The sequence below is a fragment of the Garra rufa genome, chromosome 18, assembly GCF_049309525.1.
Source record: "Garra rufa chromosome 18, GarRuf1.0, whole genome shotgun sequence".
Lineage (NCBI taxonomy): Eukaryota > Metazoa > Chordata > Actinopteri > Cypriniformes > Cyprinidae > Garra > Garra rufa.
Genome location: NC_133378.1, coordinates 21,570,451 through 21,595,309, shown reverse-complemented (window position 1 = coordinate 21,595,309; position 24,859 = coordinate 21,570,451). Strand labels below are relative to the sequence as shown.

The 24,859-nt window shown below is 33.2% G+C and overlaps 1 protein-coding gene across 1 annotated transcript in view; it reads left to right on the top strand.

The window, feature by feature from the left end:
- Positions 1 to 23,627, top strand: part of ephb2a (eph receptor B2a) — a 68,533-nt gene extending 44,906 nt beyond the window's left edge. The window contains exons 4-15 of the mRNA XM_073823538.1: positions 28 to 363; positions 7,658 to 7,782; positions 9,098 to 9,260; positions 11,037 to 11,145; positions 11,275 to 11,339; positions 12,266 to 12,388; positions 12,715 to 12,962; positions 16,176 to 16,391; positions 16,465 to 16,614; positions 16,784 to 16,977; positions 18,851 to 19,006; positions 19,196 to 23,627. Coding sequence (XP_073679639.1) covers positions 28 to 363; positions 7,658 to 7,782; positions 9,098 to 9,260; positions 11,037 to 11,145; positions 11,275 to 11,339; positions 12,266 to 12,388; positions 12,715 to 12,962; positions 16,176 to 16,391; positions 16,465 to 16,614; positions 16,784 to 16,977; positions 18,851 to 19,006; positions 19,196 to 19,304 — 1,994 coding nt within the window. The 3' untranslated portion in view covers positions 19,305 to 23,627. The remainder of the gene's footprint in view (positions 1 to 27; positions 364 to 7,657; positions 7,783 to 9,097; positions 9,261 to 11,036; positions 11,146 to 11,274; positions 11,340 to 12,265; positions 12,389 to 12,714; positions 12,963 to 16,175; positions 16,392 to 16,464; positions 16,615 to 16,783; positions 16,978 to 18,850; positions 19,007 to 19,195) is intronic.
- The last annotated feature ends 1,232 nt before the right edge of the window (positions 23,628 to 24,859 follow it).

The following is a 24,859-nucleotide window of genomic DNA, read 5'->3' as shown; positions in this document are numbered from 1 at the left end:
GAGGCAGTGTGGTTTGTCTTTCCACAGCGGTTCCGTCAGCACCCCTGAGAGTGATTTCTAGTGTGAACGAGACGTCCCTGCGGCTGGAGTGGGATTCGCCTAAGGAGAGCGGAGGCCGGGAGGATGTAGTCTATAACATTATCTGCAAGAGCTGCGGTTCAGGTCGAGGGGTCTGTACTCGCTGCGGTGACAACGTGCAGTTCGCGCCCCGCCAACTGGGCTTGACTGATTCTCGGGTCCATATCAGTGACCTGCTGGCCCACACGCAGTACACGTTTGAGATCCAGGCTGTGAATGGAGTGTCAGACCAGAGTCCCTACTCTCCTCAGTTCACCGCTGTCAACATCACCACAAATCAGGCCGGTAAGACAACAGTAAACACAGGTTACCGTTTGAGACATCGCAGATGATGTTCATACTTGAAATAATTTTAACATGCCGGGGGCTGGATTCAACCTTGAGTTACATGAGCTTTTGTGTTACCTGGCAACATTTCTAGAATTTAGTATAAGGATAAATTATATTTAGTACAAGACTAGCTCAGGGGTTTACAAACGTTTTGATGTTATAGGCCTCCAAACATTTTTTTCTGGAAACTATGTAATTCTAATTATAATACAATATATTAGTTTATTTTTAATTATATTGCTATGGTATTATACTATACACATTATGGCCCGGTTTCACAGACATGGCTTAAGCCTAGTCCTAGACTAAAATGTAAGTCTGAGCTGTTTGAACTGAAAGAAACTTGCACTGACTAATCTAAAATATATCGGTGTCTTTGTTTTGTCTCAAGATGCACACCAGTAATGTTTTTTTCTAAGCATGTTTATAAAAATTACTGAAATATCCTAATGGAACTATCTGCTAATCCTGGCTTAGTCTAAGCCCTGTCTGTGAAACCGGCCTATATGTTTATTAAAAAGAATAAGTAAAATAGATAATAAAAAATATATTGTTATTTTTTATATTCATAATAATTGTATGCATTTTCTAAAAATGGATATCATAACGTAATTCATTATTAATTCATTAATTAAAATATGTTATTATTACTAATAGTTTAATTAATGGAAAATATTATTATATAATGTGAAATATTTTCAGTTATATTACAGTTTAATTTAATGTTATTTTTAAATGCTATGGTATTATACTATACATTATATATTTATAATAAATTAATTCATAAAAATATTTTTTATATTTATAATTTTATATATTTTCTAAAAATAGATATTACAAATAAATTAATTGATTAAAAATTTATTATTATTATTATTATTATTATTATTATTATTATTATTATTATTATTATTTTAATAATAAAATCTGCAATTTCTGAAATTGATCTGGAAACTGTAGAACATATTGTAGTTTATTTTAAATATTTTAAATTATTTTAAATATATAATAATATAATATTTTTAATTAATAAATTAATTAATAAATAAGAAATGTAAATATATAAATGCATATTATAATACCATAGCAGTAAAATTATAAAATAAACTATATTTTCTATTCGAATTATAAATTATTATAAATATAATATTTAAAAAATATTTTCTATTAATTAAAATAACAATAATAATAATAATAATAATAATAATAAATGTTTAATTAATATCTAATTATATTACAAAGTTTCCAGAGATAGATATATATATATATAATAAAAGGAAAGTGTTTTTATATTTTTTGGAATTTCTGGAATTTATCTGGAAACTTTGTAATATAATCAGATATTAATTAAACATTTATTATTATTATTATTATTATTATTATTGTTATTGTTGTTATTTTAATTAATGTTATTTAATTAATTGTTATTTTTATAGTATCTCTGTGAGTCTCACTGTTCATGTTGCCAAGTTTTTTTCCCCCCTGTTTGAAAGCTGCTTTGCGTGTCTTCAGCTTTATAGGACACCATCATGAAATTGATGTTTGCATCTTTTTATCTTCACCTGATCAGGTTTCTCACGTTCCCTCAATTTTTACCCGAGAACTGAAAGCTAGTCCACAACACTCGTCATATTGCTCTGTACAGGGATTTTAAATGCCAGTCAAAAAGAGCCAGTTCAAAAGGAACATAATAGTGTTTAATAGAGCATTTTAATGAGAGCCGTGCCCCCGGCTGTGCTGCAGTGAACTCGCTGGCCCTATCACTGGAGGCTGGGGCTCCACCGGTGTGCCTGTCAGTCCACATTACCGCTTCACTGCTGCCATTAAAAGACAAAAATCCACCTCACACCGCCCGCATCCCCCCAAACACTAAGAGAGGGACAATGCCAGGACCGGCTGCTCAGCCAGAGTCCAAGCGTGAGCTCAACAGCTATGGGTTTACACAGCGCTCAGGAACTATAAACGTCCTCCCACACTCTGGGATTTATTAATAATGTTGCTTTGAGAAACTAGCTAATGTTTGATGTGTGCATCAAATAAGCAAAAACAGTATAGGAAAATAAGCTTTTTATTATTGCTGTTGTTAGAAATGGAAATTCAGCATCAGGGAAGAGTTAAAATAAAAACATGTTTCTTAATACCATAATTCCGTTTTAAAGACATTAGGCCTATAGGTATTCCCATTAATGTTTTCAAGTCTTTAATACTTTGTTTTAAGCGGCGATCAACCAGGAAATTATTTTGTCATTTGCCGCAGTGGAAATTTTTGTGGAGAAAGGAATGATTCTGAGATTCATTTCAGATGGAAATGCTCGTAATCTGTTCCTCTTATTCTCCTCCAGAATACCGCAAGGACGTATGAATTTATGTTTTTCACTGAGAGAGTACTACTTGTATTTCTCATAAATTGCAGTCAAAGAGAGCAGCGGAATGATGAAGTACCATTTACTGCAGACTCTTTGGAAAACCGATCACCTCATCAAAACTTATTTTCATATGTAATGACTTGCTCTATTTTATAGATGCATACCTGTGGTGGATTCTCTCCAGACCTTGTGGAGTTTGTTGAACTTTAGAAAACTGCATTTCCTTGACAACATTGCGGTGTGTTAAAGAAAACATGGCTGCTTTGAATAAACAAGAGTCAAAGGCTAACAGCATTTTTGCTGTTGCCATTCCATTCCATTAGTTTTATATAGGCCATGCTCACACAGCAGCAGAATACCATTGTGAGTCCTGTATTTGAGTCCTTAATACGGTTATGTTCACACACACACACACACACACACACACACACACACACACATGTTGGGTTTACATGTTTTATGGGGACATTCCATAGGCGTAATGGTTTTTATACTGTACAAACCGTACTTTCTATTGCCCTACACCTACCCTACACCTAAACCTAGCCCTCACAGGAGATTGTGCACACTTTTACTTCATCAAAAAAAACTCATTGTGCATGATTTATAAGCCTGTTTCCTCATGGGGACCTGAGAAATGTCCCCACAAGGTCAAAATCTACTGGTATTCCTATCCTTGTGGGGACATTTGGTCGTGATGAACGTGATGAATACCAGGTACACATACACACACACACACACACACACACACACACACACACACAGTACGGTTACCACATTCTGTAACTGAACTCACACCCATAAATTTTCAGGACTCAAACAACCACATTCTCTGAAAACCTGCACTGTGTGAACGGAACCGGAATGGACAATTAGTGGTCTGTTGCATCCTATAGAGTATAAACGCGTTTCTATGATGTATTGCATGGCCCAGAATTCCTAGCGATGCCACTCAGTATTGAGACGCTACTTTACAGTATGTTGATGTTTGAGTGGGACATTTCAAAACTCACACTCGTAACTAAATGCGGTTGTCAGTCCCAAAAACTGACTGTGAACTAGGGCTGGGTAAAAATAGTTTTCTCATTTTTCAATTTGTATACATATCAATTAATTTTAACCTTCAATGTAGTGCCAGCTATGTATTTTACATCATTAGTTGAGAGATTTTTTTTTCCTTGAAAATTTGCCATTTGCCATCTGTTCTGTATATCCAAAATAATCAATATTGAATCGGAATCAAATTTCAAGCTTGTAAATAGAAATTGAATCGAACTATGAAACCATACACTACTAGTTATACATAGTATGTTTTTTTTTTGGTAGAAATTAATATTTTATTTTAGCAAGGACACATTCAATTGATCAAAAGTGAGGTAAAGATACTTATAGTGTTACAAAAGATTTCTATTTCAAATAAATAAATACAGGACAACTGTTTTCATTGATGATAATGAGAAATGTTTCTTGAGCACCAGATTACCATAGTAGAATGATTTCTGAAGTATTGTGCAACACTGAAGACTGAAAATTTAGCTTTGCCTTTATAGAACTAAAAGGCTTCAGAAAGAACCAAAAAATAACCGTAAAGGTGGTCCATACAAGTCGTGCACTACATGTCAAGTCTTCTTAAAGGGTTAATTCACCCAAAAATTAAAATTCTGTCATTAATTACTCACCCTCATGTTGTTCCAAACCTGTAAGACCTTTGTTCATCTTTAGAACACAAATTAAGATATTTTTGATGAAATCCGAGAGCTCTCTGACTAGGGCTGGGCTATGAATCGAAAAGTAATCGAAATCGACATTCAGAACCTATAATCGATCAAATTTTTCCAGGTCAATTATTTCAATTACTTTCCCTTTAAAACCATTACTGCGTGTGGAGTCAGGTGACCCCGCTCCATTACGTTACATTATTCCGCCGACATGTCGATGGAGAGCTTAAGCAGTATTTATACAGTAAAAAGTATTTACAGGATATACAAGAGTAATTTTATTTAGAAGAGATACTGCTTATTTTCTACTTTTAACATTTATTATTATTTTATAAATAATTTATTTGTTTCCAAAAGTGCAAGTTATTTATTTTCACTAATTTAAGAAAAATGTGACTTTTCCTTTTAAGCAATGTGTGCTCTAATTTCAGTTGTTCAACACTGATGTTCAATAAATAATCATAGATAGTAGATAGTGCGTGCACCCTTCATTCAAAATTCTCTCACTTGTAATATGTGCGCATATTTACTGTACAAAACTTGTCATTGAACTATGAGGGCAAAAAAGTAAATATTGTTTAAATATAATTAAATATAGTTTTATTAATGAATAAAATAATCGTTCATTAATCGTAATCGGGTTAAAATGTTCAATTAATCGGGATTTTGATTTTAGGCCAAATCGCCCAGCCCTATCTCTGACCCTGCATAGACAGCAACACAACTGACATGTTCAAGGCCCAGAAAGGTAGTAAGGACATCGCTAAAATAGTCCATGTGACATCAGTGCTTCAACCGTAATTATATGAAGCTATGAGAATACTTTTTGTGTGCAAATAAAACAAAAATAACAGCTTCTGTGTCAGTCTTCGCTGCGAGTTCACAAGAGGACCACAACTATTTTAGTCCTTACTACCTTTTTGGGCATTGAACGTGTCAGACACACTGTCTATGAAGGGTAATAAAGCTTAATTTGTGTTCTGAAGATCAGTGAAGGTCTTACAGGTTTGGAACGACATGAGGGGGAGTAATAATTGACAAAATTTTCATTTTTGGGGGAACCATCTCTTTAAGCCATATGATGGTTTTTGTGAGGGAAAGAATCTTGCTGGTCACCGTTAATTTAGGTCTTTATGGGAAGAGAGCAGCTTGAACATTCCATAAAACTGTTTTTTTGTTTCGTTGAAGAAAGTCAGTCATACAGGTTTCAAAAGACACAAGTATAAGTAAATGATGGAAGAATTTGACTTGGGTTTGTCTTTAATATTTTCCCAGAGTGTAGTCCTGTCATCATTGACAAATTATGGGGGTTAAAAAGTTACATGCGTCTGAGGAATCGAATTTTGTGATTGTTTGAAATGGCTGGTCTTCCTATTTGGAGTGCGAGTCTAATCACATCTGTCTTTCCTAGTGTTGTTTGGATGAATCTCTCCAACATACACAATGGCACGCTCAACTTCTCAACAATCCCATCCTCCTCGCACACCATCCCATCATTCAGGGCAGTAAATCAGGACACAGGGCCTGTTCTACCCATTGAAACTAGCGCATGGAAAAACACTTAATCAAAGCACGGGATCGAAGTTTACAGAGAAACTAAATAGCACAAGACATATTTTTTACACAACATTGTGTGCTTAATATTCCTGAGCTCTGATCGGCAACAGAGAAAGCATAACAACCCGAGGCCTGAACTCTCTGAGCGATCAACCATCAACTTTATGCCAACTATAAATGCAATGTATAAAAGTCTGTCTTTGAGCTTAACAACCTTAATTATACAGAGATGGCACACGTGAAAGAGTATCAGTGTCGTTTATTTGACCATTTCGTTTTGAAAAAAAAGATTCAAATGGTCTTAAAATACTCAGATATTGTCTTACCCATTATATTTTATCACGCATGTCTAGGGAACCAGCATTTGGCATATAAACAGCATCACTTTCCTCCCTACAAACCCAAGCAAGCATGCCAGGAGCAAACCTCATACACTACACCACCCTGCTGCTACAGCTGAACCCTGTTCAAGGCATCGATTGGCTTTAAGGCAACATGATTTGTTTGATCTTTAAACCACAAGTGCAGTTTTACCAGCAGCCATCGTGTTTGCCAGCTTTCACGCTTGTCTTTTTACTTCTTTAAGCTTGTAAATGATAATGAAGTGTTACATGGGCTTCCAGAGTCTTTCTTTTAGTAGTCAGCCTGAAGCTGCACTTGATATAATGGCTCCTCTATATCCAAAACTGCACTGGTGCCAGAGGACTGAGTGCAACGCAGTGGCCAGTTAGCATGGGAGCTCCAGAACTGTAGACATTATAGCTGTAGCTTTGTCGGAAATGCTGTTGTGCTTAGGGAGAAATTTATATGCTGTTGCAGTATTTTTCAGATGTCAAAAACAGTGAACTCTCTAGATTCATTATCTAAACCATGGGTCTTCAACTAAAAGGTCCCTATACTACCATTCAAATGTTTCTTTGAAAGAATCCACTCATATACGCACCAAGGCAACATTTATTTGATCCAAAATACAATAAAAGCGGTAATACTATGAAATATCATTACAATTTAAAATGACGTTTTTTTTTCTATTTTAATATATTTTAAAATGCAGTTTATTTCTGTGATGCAAAGCTGATTTTTCAGCAACTTTACTCCAGTGTTCAGTATCACATGATCCTTCAGAAATCATTCATACTGTATATGCAGATTTCTTTTTTATTATTGCCAATGTTAAAAACAGTTGTGCTGATTGATATTTTTGTGAAAACTTTTTTTTTCGGGACTAAATGATGAATAAAATTCAAAAGAACAATTTATTTGAAATGGACATTTTTTTGGAACATTAGAACAGTCTTTACTGTCAATTTTGACTAATTAAATACATTTTTGCTAAATAAAAAGATGATTTTCATGTTTCTAACTTTAATGATCTATTAAGGATTATGCATTAATTTGAATGTTCTTAATGAAAACATTTTTTACTGAGGGGCCTTGGCTTGGCTGAGATTTTTTTGTGGTGATCTGAGCTCAGTCAGGATTGAAAAACCCTGTAATGTAATCTTTATTATGTACTTATTTTTCATGAAAAGATTCTCATGTGGACTCTTACAGCTATATTTACAGTATTTCTCTTTTAATTTCCATTTTTTATCTCCCTCTCTACAGCTCCATCTGCTGTGTCAATCATGCATCAGGTCAGCCGGGCCGTGGACAGCATCACATTGTCCTGGTCCCAGCCAGACCAGCCCAATGGAGTCATTTTGGACTATGAGCTGCAATATTATGAGAAGGTAATGAATCATCGAATATGAGTATACTGAAAATTATCCAGCTATTCAATCAAAAAATAGAAACGTTAAATGAAGTTCAGTTGAGGTGAACTTAAAAAAAAAAAGCCCTTTTAATAAAAAACAATCATAATATTTTAAATGAGTTATGCTCTTATACAAGCTTAAATCAAGATTAATTTAATTAAGAAGGAAATTTGAGCTCAGGCCACATTAAGTGCCTGTTATGTAATTTAATCAAGAACTAAATTAAATACACTACCCCCCGGTTTCACAGACAAGGCTTAAGCCTAATCCTAGACTAAAATGTAAATCTGAGCTGTTTCAACTGAAAGAAGCTTGCACTGACTGATCTTAAAATATATCAGTGCCTTTGCTTTGTCTCAGGATGCACATCGGTAATGTTTTTTTCTAAGCAAGTTTAAAAAAAAAATACTTAAATGTCCTAATTGAACTATGGCCTAATCCTGGCTTATTCTAAGCCCTGTCTGCGAAACCGGGCCTACATGAATAGATGAAGTTGGTTTAACATATAACACTCAAATCTATTTCCAATGTGTCTGTGAAGTTCTGGATTTCTGTATATCCTGCTAATTTAAATGAAAGGATTAGTTTACTTCCAAAATAAAAAATTCCTCAGAGTTTACTCACCCCAAATACATCCAGGATGTTTCTTTCTTTCTTTCTTCAGTTGAAAAGAAATTAAGGCTTTTGAGGAAAGCATTTCAGGATTTTTCTCCATATAGTGGACTTCAATGGTGTCCAACAGGTTGAAGGTCCAAATTGCAGTTTCATTGCAGCTTCGAAACGCTCTACACGATCCCAGCCGAGGATGAAGAGTCTTATTTAGAGAAACGATCTGTCATTTTCTTAAAAAAAAAAAACTTTTTAACCACAAATGCTCATCTTGCACCAGTTTGGACCTTCAACCCACTGGCCACCATTGAAGTCCACTATATGGAGAAAAATGAATGAAATGTTTTCTTCAAAAATCTTTATTTCTTTTTGACTGAAGAAAGAAAGACATGAACATCTTGGATGACATGGGGGTAAGTAAATTATCAGTGAATTTTCATTCTGGAAATGAACTAATCCTTTAACTATTAAAAATTAAATTAAGCTTAAAAAAGCTCAAAAATTGTGTTGCATTAGCATAATTTTAATTAACTAAATTAGTCAAGCAGCAAAACCCAAGGAAGTGAAACTGAATCATTGACATTTCTTCTAAAATGTGGACCATTTTATTATTCTAAACATGACTTTAATTGCTTCTGTATGGATTTTGTTGCGTGATTTCTGATCTTTGGTTTAAATCTAGAATATGGCAGAGTCAAACTCCTCTTTACTGCGGAGTCAGACTAATACAGCAGTTATCCGGGGTCTGAAGTCGGGGACCATCTACGTGTTCCAGGTGCGGGCCAGAACAGTGGCGGGCTTTGGACGTTTAAGTGGGAAGATGTACTTCCAAACAATGACTGAAGGTACAGTGCTTTTCTGCTTTCCCAATAAATAGTCTGATTGTTTCTTTACAAGTCAGGTGCCACAGTCTGGCAAAAACTGCTTTTTGGTCTCTGAAATGGCTGTAACCTCAGTCTGTTGGACCACAATTTTTGATTAGTGTGCCAAGGGCCAGAAACATGAGCCAGTGGCCAAGCCATCGCAGCATGCTGCTTGTTCTCAATACTAATCTGAGACATGTAGCCATGTTCACTTTGATGAAAATGGAAACATTTGACAACAGGGAGCAATTTGCTTCTTGGAAACACATTTATTTGTGTTTAGCAGGCATTAGAATATTCTGCTGCATGTCTGACAAAATCTAGAAAATGACAGTTGACAAATTATGATTAAAATGTCAGACATGTAAAAAGTGTTGACAGTCAATCGCTGAAGATGAATGAACAGCCTAAGAAAGTTTGTCAGGCAATCAGAATCAAGATTTTAACAATACTGTAATATAAAATGTGGCAACAAAAATATTTGAGACAGATTGAGTCAATTTTCTGCGTACACTACCAATCAAAAGTTTGAGGTTAGTAAAGTTTTTGAAAGAAAGATGCATTAAATTGATCAAAAATGACAGTAAAGACATTTTATAATGTTACAAAAGATTCCTGTTTCAAATAAATGCTGTTTTTTGGAACTTCTATTCACTGCAGAACACTAGGACAAAATGTATCACACTCCACAAAAATATTAAGCAGAAAAACTATTTTAATATATTTTAAAAAGTAATTTATTCTTGTGATTTCAAAGCAGAATTTTTGTCATAATTATTTCATTTACATGATCCCTCATTCCAATATTCTGATTTGCTGCTCGAAAAACATTATTGTTATTATTATTATTATGTTGAAAACAGCTCAGTAGAAATTTTTCAGGTTTCTTTGATGAATAGAAGGTTCAGAAGAACAGCATTTATCTGAAATAGAAATCCTTTGTAACATTATAAATGTCTTTATCATCACTTTTGATCAATTGAAAACATCCTTGCTAAAAAAATAATAATATTTTATTTAGAATAAAAATTATACTGACTCCAAGCTTTTGAATGGTATAATTACAAAAGCTTTTTATTTCAGACAAATGCTGATCTTTGGATCTTTCTATTTATAAAAACATCCTCAAAAAATGTACAAAACTGTTTTAAATAATAATAATAATAAATGTTTTCTTGAACAGCAAATCAGCATATGAGAATAGTTTCTGAAGGACACTGATGACTGGAGTAATGATGCTGAAAATTGATTTTAAATAGTACAAATATTTTAAAATGGTATTGTTTTTGCTGTACTTTGGATCAAATATATATAGGTTTGGTGAGCAGAAGAGACTTTAAAAAGCATTTAAAATCTGTTCAAAAACTTTTGACGTATATTATATATATTTTTCCCAATATCACTGATTTTGCTGGATTTGTTATCAAATAAAGAGGCTTCTGTCAAAAACAAAAAATAGATAAACCACAAAATTGTATTACCTTGTCTAAGTGTATCTTGTCTTTCTGCCAACATTTGGATTGATGAATGCCTCTGTGAATTTCAAATGACAACCTTCATATTTCAAGCTTGTTGTTCTATTGGAAAATCTGAAATGTTTTTGGCAAAAGCAGCAAGTTTTATAGTATTTCCTGCAGGTCTACGAAATCTACAAGTATGTATTAGTTCAGACAGTATGCAAAGAGACTTCTGAATTAATGAACTTTAAAAATCACAAAAGCTGATCTGATTTTGTGTCTACCATGTGTACATGTATAGAGGAGTATAACTCCAGCCTGCAGGAGAAACTGCCCCTCATAATCGGCTCTGCTGCTGCTGGTGTTGTTTTTCTCATCGCTGTGGTTGTGCTCATTATCGTCTGCAATCGGTGAGTCTGTTGGTTGCCATGATCTGGAATTGATTAAACCAAACAGATGTTTGATTTCCCCTTTCTCTTATAAACTAAGAAAGTGTTTCAAAATGCCCCCCTTTGTTCATCTTTTCCTGTTGGGATCAGGAGAGGCAGTGACAGGACAGAGTCTGAATACACTGACAAGCTTCAGCATTACACAAGTGGCCACAGTGAGTAAACCATTCAGCGACTTTATAATATTTCATTTGTGCTTCTAATATTTACTTGATTTTTTAAACAAGACTCAAGTCAATAAATGAAAACAGCAGACTGCTGCAGAACACACATAAACATAACATTGTACCACAGCACAGCTTTACTTACAATCTGAAGATCTTCACCACACAGTATGGTATTGATAAAATGTGCTAGTTGACTCAGCATGTACTGAACACGCAGAAATCATAATTCATTTTTACTTCATTTCCGTGTTCTGAATACTCCCACTTTATTATTTATTTTGTTTGCTGTATGATTCTGTCTCATTGATTGGGATTATAATGCTGACAGCTAATTTAATTAGATAAATCATTTAAATATAGATCACTGATTCCTGTGATATGGGACAAAACCTTAGAAAAAACACTTCATTATAATATAATATATATATATATATATATATATAAATATAAATAAATATAAATCTAACGTTTTTCCTTAAGAAATACATGTATGTGTTTATTTATATACATAATAAATATGCACAGTACACACACATATTATGTAAACTCATATATATATGTATATATATATATAAATCTAACGTTTTTCCTTAAGAAAATAAATGTATGTGTTTATTTATATACATAATAAATATGCACAGTACACACACATATTATGTAAACACAAACTTTTATTTTGAACGTGATTAATCGTTTTGCAGCCAATATAATATAATACTGTATAATATAATGTAATATATAAGAATTTCGCTAAAATAAGTCAATAAAATGAGCTCGTGCATTTGTGTTGTGTTAACTTTTAAAAATTGTATTTTTTCCCATACCATAATTAATGATCAGTAATATGTAATTATTACAGTATAGGCAAATATATTTCTGTTGCATACACTGCAGCTCCTGTTTCTCTTTCCAAGTGTCTCCAGGAATGAAGATCTACATTGATCCTTTCACATATGAGGATCCCAACGAGGCAGTGCGCGAGTTCGCCAAGGAAATAGACGTGACCTGTGTGAAAATCGAGCAAGTCATTGGTGCAGGTGAATGCCACTGTTCACATAAATTGGGAATATTTTAATATGCATAGATTTAAAATTGCATAGAGTGCTGATTTGTAGTCTAAGCGCCGTCTTTGCATCTCATCTAGTTAGTCGAGTGCATATAAGCAAATCAAGCGTTAATTAGAAAGCAGCTGCAATCTAGCAAAAGCCTGAAGCTTTTAATGTGTTCACACCTTTAATTATTGTTAAAGGAGCAACAAAGTTTTAGTAAACCAAGCTGCTAATTTAATTATTTTCAGCTAATTGAATTATAAATTACATTTCCTGAGATGTGATCAACTGGTCTTAATGGTTGAACTTCTTAGGTGAGTTTGGAGAGGTGTGCAGCGGCAATCTCAGGCTTCCTGGGAAGAGGGAGATCCTGGTGGCCATTAAGACTCTGAAATCAGGCTACACGGAAAAGCAGCGGCGGGACTTCCTGAGCGAAGCCAGCATCATGGGGCAGTTTGACCATCCTAATATCATCCACCTGGAAGGAGTGGTGACCAAGAGCACTCCGGTAATGATCATCACTGAATTTATGGAGAACGGATCACTGGATTCCTTCCTCCGGGTAAGTTTAGGTGTCGCTGCAAGAAAATAGCAACAGCAACATTTAAAGTACACTTAAGTTGTCTTGGACTTAGTGACACCTAGTGGTGTGGAGCAATATCATGCAAAACAGCTACTGATGCCATTTTAGAAATGCTCTATGCACAGTTAACCATCAATTATTTGTTTCACAAGTAAAATTGTCCAGTGGCAGTAAAATGTGGCTTTTCATGTGATCTCAACGTGGCTGCCGCCAAGAGGTGACCTGATCTATGTAGAATATAATACATTTCAATAGGACAATGTTATGGCTGGCTTAAAGGAACACTCCACTCTTTTTGGAAATAGGCTCATTCTCCAACTCCCCCCTAGTTGATAAGTTGATTTTTACCATTTTGAAATCCATTTAGCCATTTTCCTGTTCTGGCGATATCACTTTTAGCATAGCTTAGCATAGATCATTGAATCCTATTAGACCAATAGCATCACGTTCAAAAATGACCAACGAGTTTCCATATTTGTCCTATTTAAAACTTGACTCTTCTGTAGTTATATTGTGTACTAAGACCGGTGGAAATGCAAAGCTGCGAGTTTCTAGGCCGATAGGATTAGGAACTACACTTCCATTCCGGCGTAATAGTCAAGGAAGTTTGCTGCCGTAATATGGCCGAAGCAGGCGGAGTATTATCAGAAATGAGTTCCCAGCTAGTTTAGCATTTGCACATGTGCTGCGTGGTATTACTGCTCCTGCTTCAGCCATATTACGGCAGCAAACTTCCTTGACTATTACGCCGGAATGGGAGTGTAGTTCCTAATCTTATCAGCCTAGAAACTCGCAGCTTTGCATTTCCACCGGTCTTAGTACACGATATAACTACAGAAGAGTCAAGTTTTAAATAGGACAAATATGGAAACTCGTTGGTCATTTTTGAACGCGATGCTATTGGTCTAATAGGATTCAATGATCTATGCTAAGCTATGCTAAAAGTGATATCGCCAGAACAGGAGAACGGCTGAATGGATTTCAAAACGGTAAAAACTTATTAACTCGGGGGGGAGTTGGAGAATGAGCCTATTTCCAAAAAAAGAGAACATGATTGACTTTTTTTTTTTTTTTACAATATTTACACTACACTGCACTACACATTTTTTCTAAATGTATATTTACAAAACACAGTAAAACGGTAATGCTATGAAAATAATAATAATAATAACAATAATTATTATTATTATTTAAAATAATTGTAAATTATATCAAAATAGAAAATGTAAATAATAATAATTACTGTTATGTTTTTGTTTTAAATAATAAAAACATAAAATATTTGTTATTATTATTTAAAATAACTGCAATATATAAAAATTGAAAATTTTAATTATTTTAAATTCAGTTGTTCAATTATTTTTTTATTATTTTTTTAAATTATTTAAATTATTGTTATTATAATTATTATTATTATTTAAAATAATTGTAAAATATATCAAAATGAAAAATGTAAATAATACTAATTTTAAATTTGAATATTTAATTATTTTTTTAATTATTTTAAATTAGTACTATTATTATTATTATTATTATTATTATTATTATTATTTAAAATAATTGTAAAATATACCAAAATGGAAATTTTAAATAATAATAATTAAATTATAAATTAAATTATAATTGTAAAATGTCAAAATTGAACATGTAAGTAATAATTATTTTGAATTAAATTATTCTTTTTTTTAAATGATTATTATTATTTAAAATAATTGTAAAATATACCAAAATAGAAATTTGAAATAATAATTATTATTTTAAATTTGATTATTCAATTATTTTAATTATTTTAAATAATAATAATAATTATTTTTATTATTATTATTAAAAATAATTGTAAAATATATAAAAATAAAAACATTGTAAATAATAATAATTTCACATTAAATTATTAAATTATTTTTTTTACAATTATTTTAAATGATTACTATTATTCTTAATATTAATATTGTTATTATCATTTATTATTTAAAATAATTGTAAAATATATCAAAATAAAAAATGTAAATAATACTAATTTTAAATTTGAATATTTAATTATTTTTTTAATTATTTTAAATTAGTACTATTATTATTATTATTATTATTATTATTATTATTATTATTTAAAATAATTGTAAAATATACCAAAATGGAAATTTTAAATAATAATAATTCAATTATAAATTAAATTATAATTGTAAAATGTCAAAATTGAACATGTAAGTGATAATTATTTTGAATTCAATTATTCTTTTTTTAAAATGATTATTATTTAAAATAATTGTAAAATATATCAAAATAGAAATTTGAAATAATAATTATTATTTTAAATTTGATTATTCAATTATTTTAATTATTTTAAATAATAATAATAATTATTATTATTATTATTATTATTATTATTATTAAAAATAATTGTAAAATATATAAAAATGAAAACATTGTAAATAATAATAATTTCACATTAAATTATTAAATTATTTTTTTTTACAATTATTTTAAATGATTACTATTATTCTTAATATTAATATTGTTATTATCATTTATTATTTAAAATAATTGTAAAATTATTATATATCATATAATTTTTTTTAAATTCAATTCTTCAAATTTTTTCTTTTTTTTTTTAAATAATAATTCTCAACATTATTTTAAATTTCTATTTTGATATATTCTCCAATGTAATTTATTCCTGTGATGGCAAAGCTAAATTTTCAGCATCATTACTCTAGTCTTCAGTGTCAGTAACCGCACAACATTTCTAGACTTTTTCCCCCTCATATAAATTGTTTTACATGCTACTTTAGGTTTAAACTTGGGTTTAAATTTAGATTTCTGGCATCTACCGTAATATAAAAAATATTCTTGCCCACACATTTCCCTAAAACCAATTCAGTTAAGCTTTTTTCTCACGGTGTGCAATGGCACTTGTCCTTGTGCAGCTTTCAACCCAGAATCCCATTGGGCAGGGCCCAGATGTGTCTGCCGAGAGGCACAGCTGGACTGGAGTCCAGATGTTCCGCCACAAGATTGTGACACAAGCTCACAGAACAAAGATGTTTTGTTTGAAAGGCTGATTTTAAAATGTTAAAAATGCTTTTCTTTCCTAGTGTAGAAAAGAAACATATGTGTATCCTCTGTCATAAGCACATAATTTGATTATATTTTAATATATTTCATATTTTTGTATTCTCCGAAATGTCCTTCTAGCAAAACGATGGCCAGTTCACTGTCATTCAGTTGGTTGGCATGCTGCGTGGCATTGCAGCTGGGATGAAGTACCTCTGTGACATGAACTACGTACATCGGGATCTGGCTGCCCGCAACATCCTGGTTAACAGCAATCTAGTCTGCAAAGTATCCGATTTTGGGCTTTCTCGCTTTCTGGAAGATGACACATCAGATCCTACATACACAAGCGCCCTGGTGAGTGTGTGTTTAATGGGTTACTATACTTCATGCTAATGAACATTTCTAACTAAATTCAATGTCCACAAAGGGAGGAAAAATTCCAATACGATGGACTGCTCCCGAAGCCATTCAATACAGGAAGTTCACATCCTCGAGTGATGTGTGGAGCTATGGGATCGTAATGTGGGAGGTCATGTCCTATGGAGAGCGACCATACTGGGACATGAGCAATCAAGATGTAGGATTTCAATTCTTAAACACAGTCATATTGATATTTACAAGCTTCTTTCATGAAGAGCTGGATAAGGATGTCCCCTAGTGGACAAACAATGTCATTAAACACCATCTGAAAGTGCATACCAGAACATGTGTATGAAATATATTAATTTATCTTTCTGTCAATCCAGGTAATAAATGCAATCGAGCAGGATTATAGGTTACCTCCTCCTATGGACTGTCCAAATGCACTGCACCAACTAATGCTGGACTGCTGGCAGAAGGACAGAAACAACCGTCCAAAATTCAATCAGATTGTTAACACTCTGGATAAGATGATCCGTAATCCTGGCAGCCTGAAGGCCACCACCCCTCTCTCTTCAGGGTAAGAGATTTTATTCTGGGTCAGCACAGACTAGAAGGGGCAGCAAGCACTGAGCATATATGTGTGTATTCAGTTCATTAGTCTAAAATAAAAATAAAAAACAAGACAAAATTGTAAATTGTTATTGCAGACACAATTAAAACAATCTATATCATTAGAATTCAGTCTTCTTAGCACTGGCATTTGTCTGAACTGTATAATTAGAATGCATTAAAATGTCCATGTTTTAAATTGCAATCTACTTTTAAAGTGAATAATGTCTAATTTGCATTTTAAAATGATGATTTTATCATTTAAGTTTGTAAATTAATTAAAATTTGTTTTAAGTTTAGATACACTAAGAAGTCTCTTCTGCTCACTAAGCCTGCATTTATTTGATCCAAAGTACAGCAAAAACAGTACAGTTTTAAAATATTTTTACTATTTAAAATAACTGTTTTCTTTTTGAATATATTTTAAAATGTAGTTTATTCCTGTGATTTCAAAGCTGAATATTTAACATCATTACTTTAATGTCACATGATCCTTCAGAAATCATTCTAATATGCTGATTTGCTGCTTAAAAAACATATTATTATTATTATGTTGAAAACAGCTGAGTATATTTTTTTCAGGCTTCTTTGATGAATAAAAAGTTCAGAAGAACAATATACAATAATATTATAAATGTCTTTATCATCACTTCTGATCAATTTAAAGCATTCTTGATAAATAAAAGTAATCATTTCTATCATTTCTTTCCGCTAAAAAATAAATAGATAAAAATTATACTGACTCCAAGCTTTTGAATGGTATAGTGTATAATGTTACAAAAGCTTTTTATTTCAGATAAATGCTGATCTTTGGATATCCTGAAAAAAATGTACTGTATTTTAAATATTGATGATAATAATAATAATAATAATAATAAAAATTATTAGAATAATTTCTAAAGGATCATGTGACACTGAAGACTGGAGTAATGATGCTGAAAATTTAGCTTGAATCACAAGAATAAATTACATTTTCAAATATATTCAAATAGAAAGCAGTTATTTTAAATAGTAAAAAATATTTCACAATATTACTGCTTTTGCTGTATTTTGGATCAAATAAATGCAGGCTTGGTGAGCAAAAAAAGACTTCTTTAAAAACCTTACTTTTCAAAGACTTTTGACTGGTAGTGTATATTGTTTATATAAAAATTATAATTTTATCATAATTTATTAAAATTAAATTAAATTACAGAATAAGTATATAATACACAAACACAAAAAAGTATCAAAAAACAACTAAAATGGTCAATGAGCAAATAAAGTTATATTATTCCAAAGCATAAACAATTCATAATGTACACTACCATTCACATGTTTGGGGGTTAATAAGATTAGTTTTTTTCAGTTTGTAAATTAGGGGTTGCCTGATTATCCACACCAATATTAAGAATTTTTATGGTTATCGGTATCGGCCATTTTCAAAACCGATTTGCTGATAAAATAATTTTAAAGCATTTAAAGAAAGTTTTTGTCAGAGCCCTTGCTATTCTTAATTTTGACATTAATTTCCATTTTTACACCAGACATGTATATCGGTTATCGGTCTACCTGACCTGTGATAATCGGTAGTTACAATAAAAGTTACAATAAAGACATTTATAATGTTAAAATCGTATTTCAAATAAATGTTCTTTTTAAACTTTCAATTTGCAATGTCAAGCAGCCAAACAAGCCTTTTCCTACAGCTAAAAATAGCTAGACGTGGATGAGTCCAGAAGCCAGACCTATAAAATTTACAAATGCCAATGCCCGTTTGTACAGAAAAAAAATGGTGGATATACAAGATATATAAGATTTAAGTCCCATATAGTGATTTTGATTGTGTGTGTGTTTTACAGCATACATCTACCTCTGCTGGACCGCAGCACCCCAGACTTCTCCAGCTTCAGCACAGTGGATGAATGGCTGGATGCCATCAAAATGGGCCAGTACAAGGAGAACTTTGCCAATGAAGACCTCACTACCTTTGAAGCCGTGTCTCAGATAACAATGGAGTATGTTTTCGCTATCTTCCGTACAGCTCAACATACACATCGATCGTTTTCATTACTAAGTTACAGAACCAAATACTATAGCCACCAGAAACGTATTATCGCAAATTTGATTGATAGTCTTGTCTGCTTAGATCATTCTTTGACTGTGACATGAGTTGCATCTCTGACGCCATCTTCCTGTCCTCACAGTGACATTCTAAGGGTGGGAGTCACACTAGCAGGCCACCAGAAGAAAATTCTCAACAGTGTGCAGATGATGCGAGCCCAGATGAACCAGATCCAGTCAGTGGAGGTTTGATTCTTAAGAGGGGAGGATGGGACCAGCCCTGTGCACACCAGACCCCTGTGGACCTCCTCACAGAAAGACGTCCCCCCCGTGTCCAGAGCCCAGCAGTAGTCACTTCCTCTGGGGATGATCAAGATCCCCACAAGACCACTATGGTCTTGATACAGCACCAGCACACCGAAGGCAAGCTGTAGTCTTTGCAATGGCCAAAATGATCCCGAAATGGCTGCATTTACATGCAAGTTTATGTTTCAGTATTAGCTCTGACTTTGCAGTATTTCAAAGAAACCACAAAAAAGCCTCTTGTGTCTTTGTAAAAGTTAGGTATATGTGTTATTTAATAGACATTTAAAAAAGTACATTTCTAATTCAAAACAGCGGCCTTGCCAAATATACCCTTTGCATAAAAATAATAGCCTGTAAGCAGCTTTCTCTATTGTTACACCATGAAATGTGCTATCGATTATCCGCTGAGTGAATATTTTTGCTAAAGTTCATTAGTACTGAAATCAGCAAGAATAAAATGCAGTCCTCTTTATCATGATAGTCTTATATTGGGTATACATTTATTCAGAGCGTTTCCATATGCAGAATATAAAGGGTTGAAAAGGTTGTTTGTGCATGTAAATGTAGCCACTATTACATCTTATTTTATAAAGATTATTTTGGCTGTTTTCGGTAAATCTGCCATCTCATTAAATGAGATCAAATCAGATTTTGATTATATATGGCCCGTTTACTCTTTGATATAATTTGGTTCTCAACCATATTTCACCAGAAATGTATTGACAGGATATATTCAAATTTAAAAATGCTGTCTTGGTGTGCATCTGAAATGGACTATGGACTAATAGCAAGACAAAAGGAGAAACAATTATACATGTGTGGTGCTCATGTATGATGAGGAATGATCCATGTGATGGATCTTGTGCTGGCAGAATTTGCCAATATGAGGACTATTATAGAAATTCAACTATGTGAATAGTAGGCAAAAGCAACCAGTACTGGTTCAGTATGTTTCGTTTCTTTTTTGGTACAAAGTAATGTGATGAATATTTTTTATGTTCTTCATGGGTTTTATTTATTTGTTTTATACGTTTTAACACTATTACTTTCCAATTAACCATATAATCACGCACCAGTGTTGTACTACAGATGTTCTTGTCACATATCGAAAGCACTTCACGTGCTGGTTTCCTCACAGAGCCTGCTGACAGAATTTAATAGAGGTGCATGCCGGATTTAATTTGATGTTTACTTTCTATCCCAATAGTATGTGTTCCGTAGTTCATTTTTCATCAGATCTTCATGTTTCTCCTCACATTTTTCCTTTCGATATTTTGACAGTTTCTTGTATTTATGTATACATGCATCACATACAGTGCCTTGCGAAAGTATTCATACCCCTTCATTTTTTTTTTCGCATTTTGTTATGTTGTAGCCTAATGTTAAACTACTTTAAATATCTTTGTTTTCTCTGCAGCAATCTACACTTCATACATCATAATGACACGGCAAACTGATTTTTGAAAAAATGAAATAAGTCATACGTATTCATACCCTTAACTCAGTACTTGGTTGAAGCACCTTTACAGCCTCAAGTCAAGTCAGCCTCAAGGTATGATGCGACAAGCTTTGCACATCTGTATTTGGCAATAGGGGTTATGCCCAACAGGCTTCCGTTTTCTGCTAAACAGGTCTCGTTGCTTCCGGTTCATGCGTTTTGCATATCCCTCTTTAAATATGAACATGATTTACTCAAGATTCATTCAAAGTAGACACTAAAAATGATCATAACCAATGTCCATCACATATGTGGATTGATATATAAAAGTTTTAAATTTTTATTCTTTTCACTAACATTTATAAATAAATATCGAATGAAACGTCCACAATAAACAGCTGGCTTGTTTAACTGATTACCTTAAAAGTCCGTCGATATCGCCATTATTTATTACGGCTATTAACACGTTCTCCGACAAGCGGAAGCAATGAGACCTGTTTTCCGGGGTTGGTCATGTGACGTTCGGCATAAAGCCTATTATCTGTCTTTCTTCTCCTCACCTCTTCACCTCTCAAGCTTCGTTGGCTTGGATGGGGTCTGGCATGACATTTTTAAGTTTCTCCAGAAATATTTAATTGGGTTCAAGCCCAGATTATGGCTGGGCATCTCAAGGACATTCACAGAGTTGTCTATAAGACATTCTTGCTGTGTGCTTAGGGTCATTGTCCTGTTGGAGAACGAACTGTCTGCCCAGTCTGAGGTTCTGAATTTCCATTAAGGCTATCTCTATATTTTGCTGTGTTGAGCTTTCCTTCTAATCTGACAAGTTCCTCAGTGCCTACCACTGAAAAACAGCCCATGAGGCTGCTACCACTACACTTTACTGTCGGGAAGCTACTGCGCAGGTTTCCTTTAATACATTTGGTATTTTTTAATACATTTACAGGTTTTTTTAATACATTTGCAAAGTTGATACAAACCTGTTTTTTGTTTGTCATAATGGTGTATAGAGTGTAGATTGATGTGGGAAAAAAGCAGTTATTTAAAGCAGTTTAACATAAGACCGCAATATAAAACGTGGAAAAAAAATGAAGGGGTATGAATACTTTCGCAAAGCACTGTATATAATTATGTGTGTATACATGCATACTGGCACTTCGCAAATAGGGTACGATTTGTTGTTCAATGTTTTTAAAAGCACTAAGCACGTTTTTTTTGTTGTAAAAATCGGTAGATGTTTGACAAACTAGCATGAAAGTAGCTAGTTTTAAACACTTTAAATGTCCCTGCCTCTTCCTTGAAATTTAGTTTGGCCTTATTTTGTACCCTGTTTGTAAAGGTTTTGTTGTCCACATGAAATATTAAGTTCTTGCCACAAATGAAGCGTTGCACACACAAAAAGCAGCTTATGAAATTGAAGAATGTGACAAAAACACACAGAAAAGTCTGCTTTTATTAAAAGCTATGTTTTATAATAACAAATTATGAATTTTAACATTAATATGCTCCCTTATTGGTATAGTTTTGTGCGGTGTACCTGCATTTTAGTGGTTTGGCAAAGGTCATTTTGACAGTACGAACTTGGACTAAGTAGAAAAGACTTCACTGACCATGCTTGGACATATATTTTCTTTTTAAGCTTCGACATGTTTTACACATTAAACTCCATGACATATTCATTATTGTAAAGTACTTTGCAAAATACATGCTTGCTTGTTTGTTGTTTTCAATATATACCCTGTTGGTTAATACGCAGTTACAGTTCAAGTCCATTGCTCTTCCTGGAGCACGGCACATTTGTAACCCAAAATAATTGTTAAGTTGACACTTTGACACTGTGACACCGTCTCTCTTAAAGTGAATGTGCTTCCTATCAACTTGTTGACCGGTCTTCCACGTCTAAACACTTTACACTTGTATAGAAAAACTCTTGTTCACTTTCTTAGGTCTGAATCTCACATTTTTTGTTTCAATCGCTCTCTCATCACTAACACCTCTTTTACCGACCTTCGCTTGTTTTCCTGCGTATAGGCATACTGACTTCTAATGTGAGACAGGCTGCTGTGTCCTTTGTAAGCTTTGCCTGATGAACTCATAACTGGTAATGGTTATGTGCTGCAATATTTAGGTAAATACGCCCTTGTGTATATTCCATGCTTTCATTTTACATTAAACAAATTTTTTCAGAGTGCTGGGCAACTTTCTATATATAAAATGTTAAACTGAAAGTCCAATGTTTTGTAAGCAACATCATTTACTATTACAAAACCATTTCATCTTCCCCTTTTAATTGTAATTTTAGCAATTTGCGCAACTACCAGGAATCAACTTCATAAAGGGAATAAAAACAATTTCAGGCTCAGTGAACTATCATTGTGATTTAATTTTTTATGACAACAGAACAGTAGTAAAAAGGTTGTATGAAAAGAATGTACATATGTTAATATATTAGAAAATACCTTTTTTGTTACCTTTTTTATTGTAATGTGGCCATTTTTTCCCGTTTCACCCTCTATTCGATAAAAGATCCATTTTTTGTGAAAAATATACGACTGTGGATTAGGCCATGTACACGCACGCATACAATAGTATGCACACACTTTCATCTGTATTAACTCGTCATACACGCACACACACACTGTACTGTCCACCATGACCACTGTGAGTGAAGCAGGAGGCTCTGGATTTTGTATAAATGTACATTTACTGTAACCCTGTGAATGATGTTACAGTTGAATAATTTGTAGTATTGCTATTGGTTTATTTTCTATGAAAGAACATTTGTGGCCCGTTATGTTTTTCTTCAATAAAATATGGAGCAAGGGTCAGTGTCATGGGTCATGTGAGAAGTGTGTTTTTTATTTATTTAAATATTTATTTTTACAGAATGATTCTGAAGTCTGAAATGGTTATTTTGTGTTGTTGTATTGCTCCAGACCACCAGGGGGAGCTGTAGGCTGCAAAATGAGATCTAGGTTTGTTGATATGCTTATAAGTTTTTTGGAGGCATATCTAGCAGCACAAATGTAAATGTTAGTATTGTTTCATCAGAATGTATACATTTGTAATGTTTGATTTTATGCTTTCAATGATTATTTTTTTGGTATTTTTTTTCTTGGATGAATGTGTTTCTGCATGCTGTGCTGTATTGTCTTTTGTCTCAATATTTTGCAAATGTTACCCATAATGTATCTGTTTTTTGCAAGCTTTCTTGAATTGCCACTAATCAGTTACCTTTTGTATTCTTGCAGTTCATTTGGAAAATGTTTTCTCCTGGCATGTAAACTCATCCCTTGAAAGTCGTTGGCATTTGACCTGCTCTGCCAGTGGAACTGAAGACTTACGCCTTCTGCCATCTATTCAGCCCAGTCTTGTTTTGATGACATCCTCTACTGTCACCCAGATAGCAAACAAATTAGGGAGCTGTCAATACTCCATGTGTGAGTGAATGAAAAAGAGATGGGGAATAAGCTTCTCAAGCTGTAGTATTAGAAAGATTAGAAAACTTTTGGCTGTGATCTAGATCTAGTCTGAATTTAGGCCATCTGTTCTTTCACAGTAGTTGTTTCTTCTTAACTGGTGTTTAATAATTCTGTTTTCCAGGTAATATGCGACTTTCCCACCAATGGCAGATTTGGGAAGTGTTGTTAAAGGAGTAGCTCACTTCCAGAACAAAAATTTACAGATAATGTACTCAACCCCTTGTCATCCAAGATGTTCATGTCTGTCTTTCTTCAGTCGTGAAAAAATTGTTTTTTGAGGAAAACATTTTAGGATTTCTCTCCATATAATGGAAATGTATGGTGCCCCAAGTTTGAACTTCCAAAATGCAGTTTAAACGCTGCTTCAAAGGGCTCTAAACGATCCCAGCTGAGGAAGAAGGGTCTTATCTAGCGAAACGACTGGTTATTATCAAAATAAATGTACATACAATTTATATACAATTTTATATACTCCCATATTGTTTTCTTCCCCAACTTTAAAATCGTCCTACACCGCTGCAGAAGTACCGACCCAGTGTTTACAGAGTGAACATACAAAGAAGATCAAACACCCTTTACAA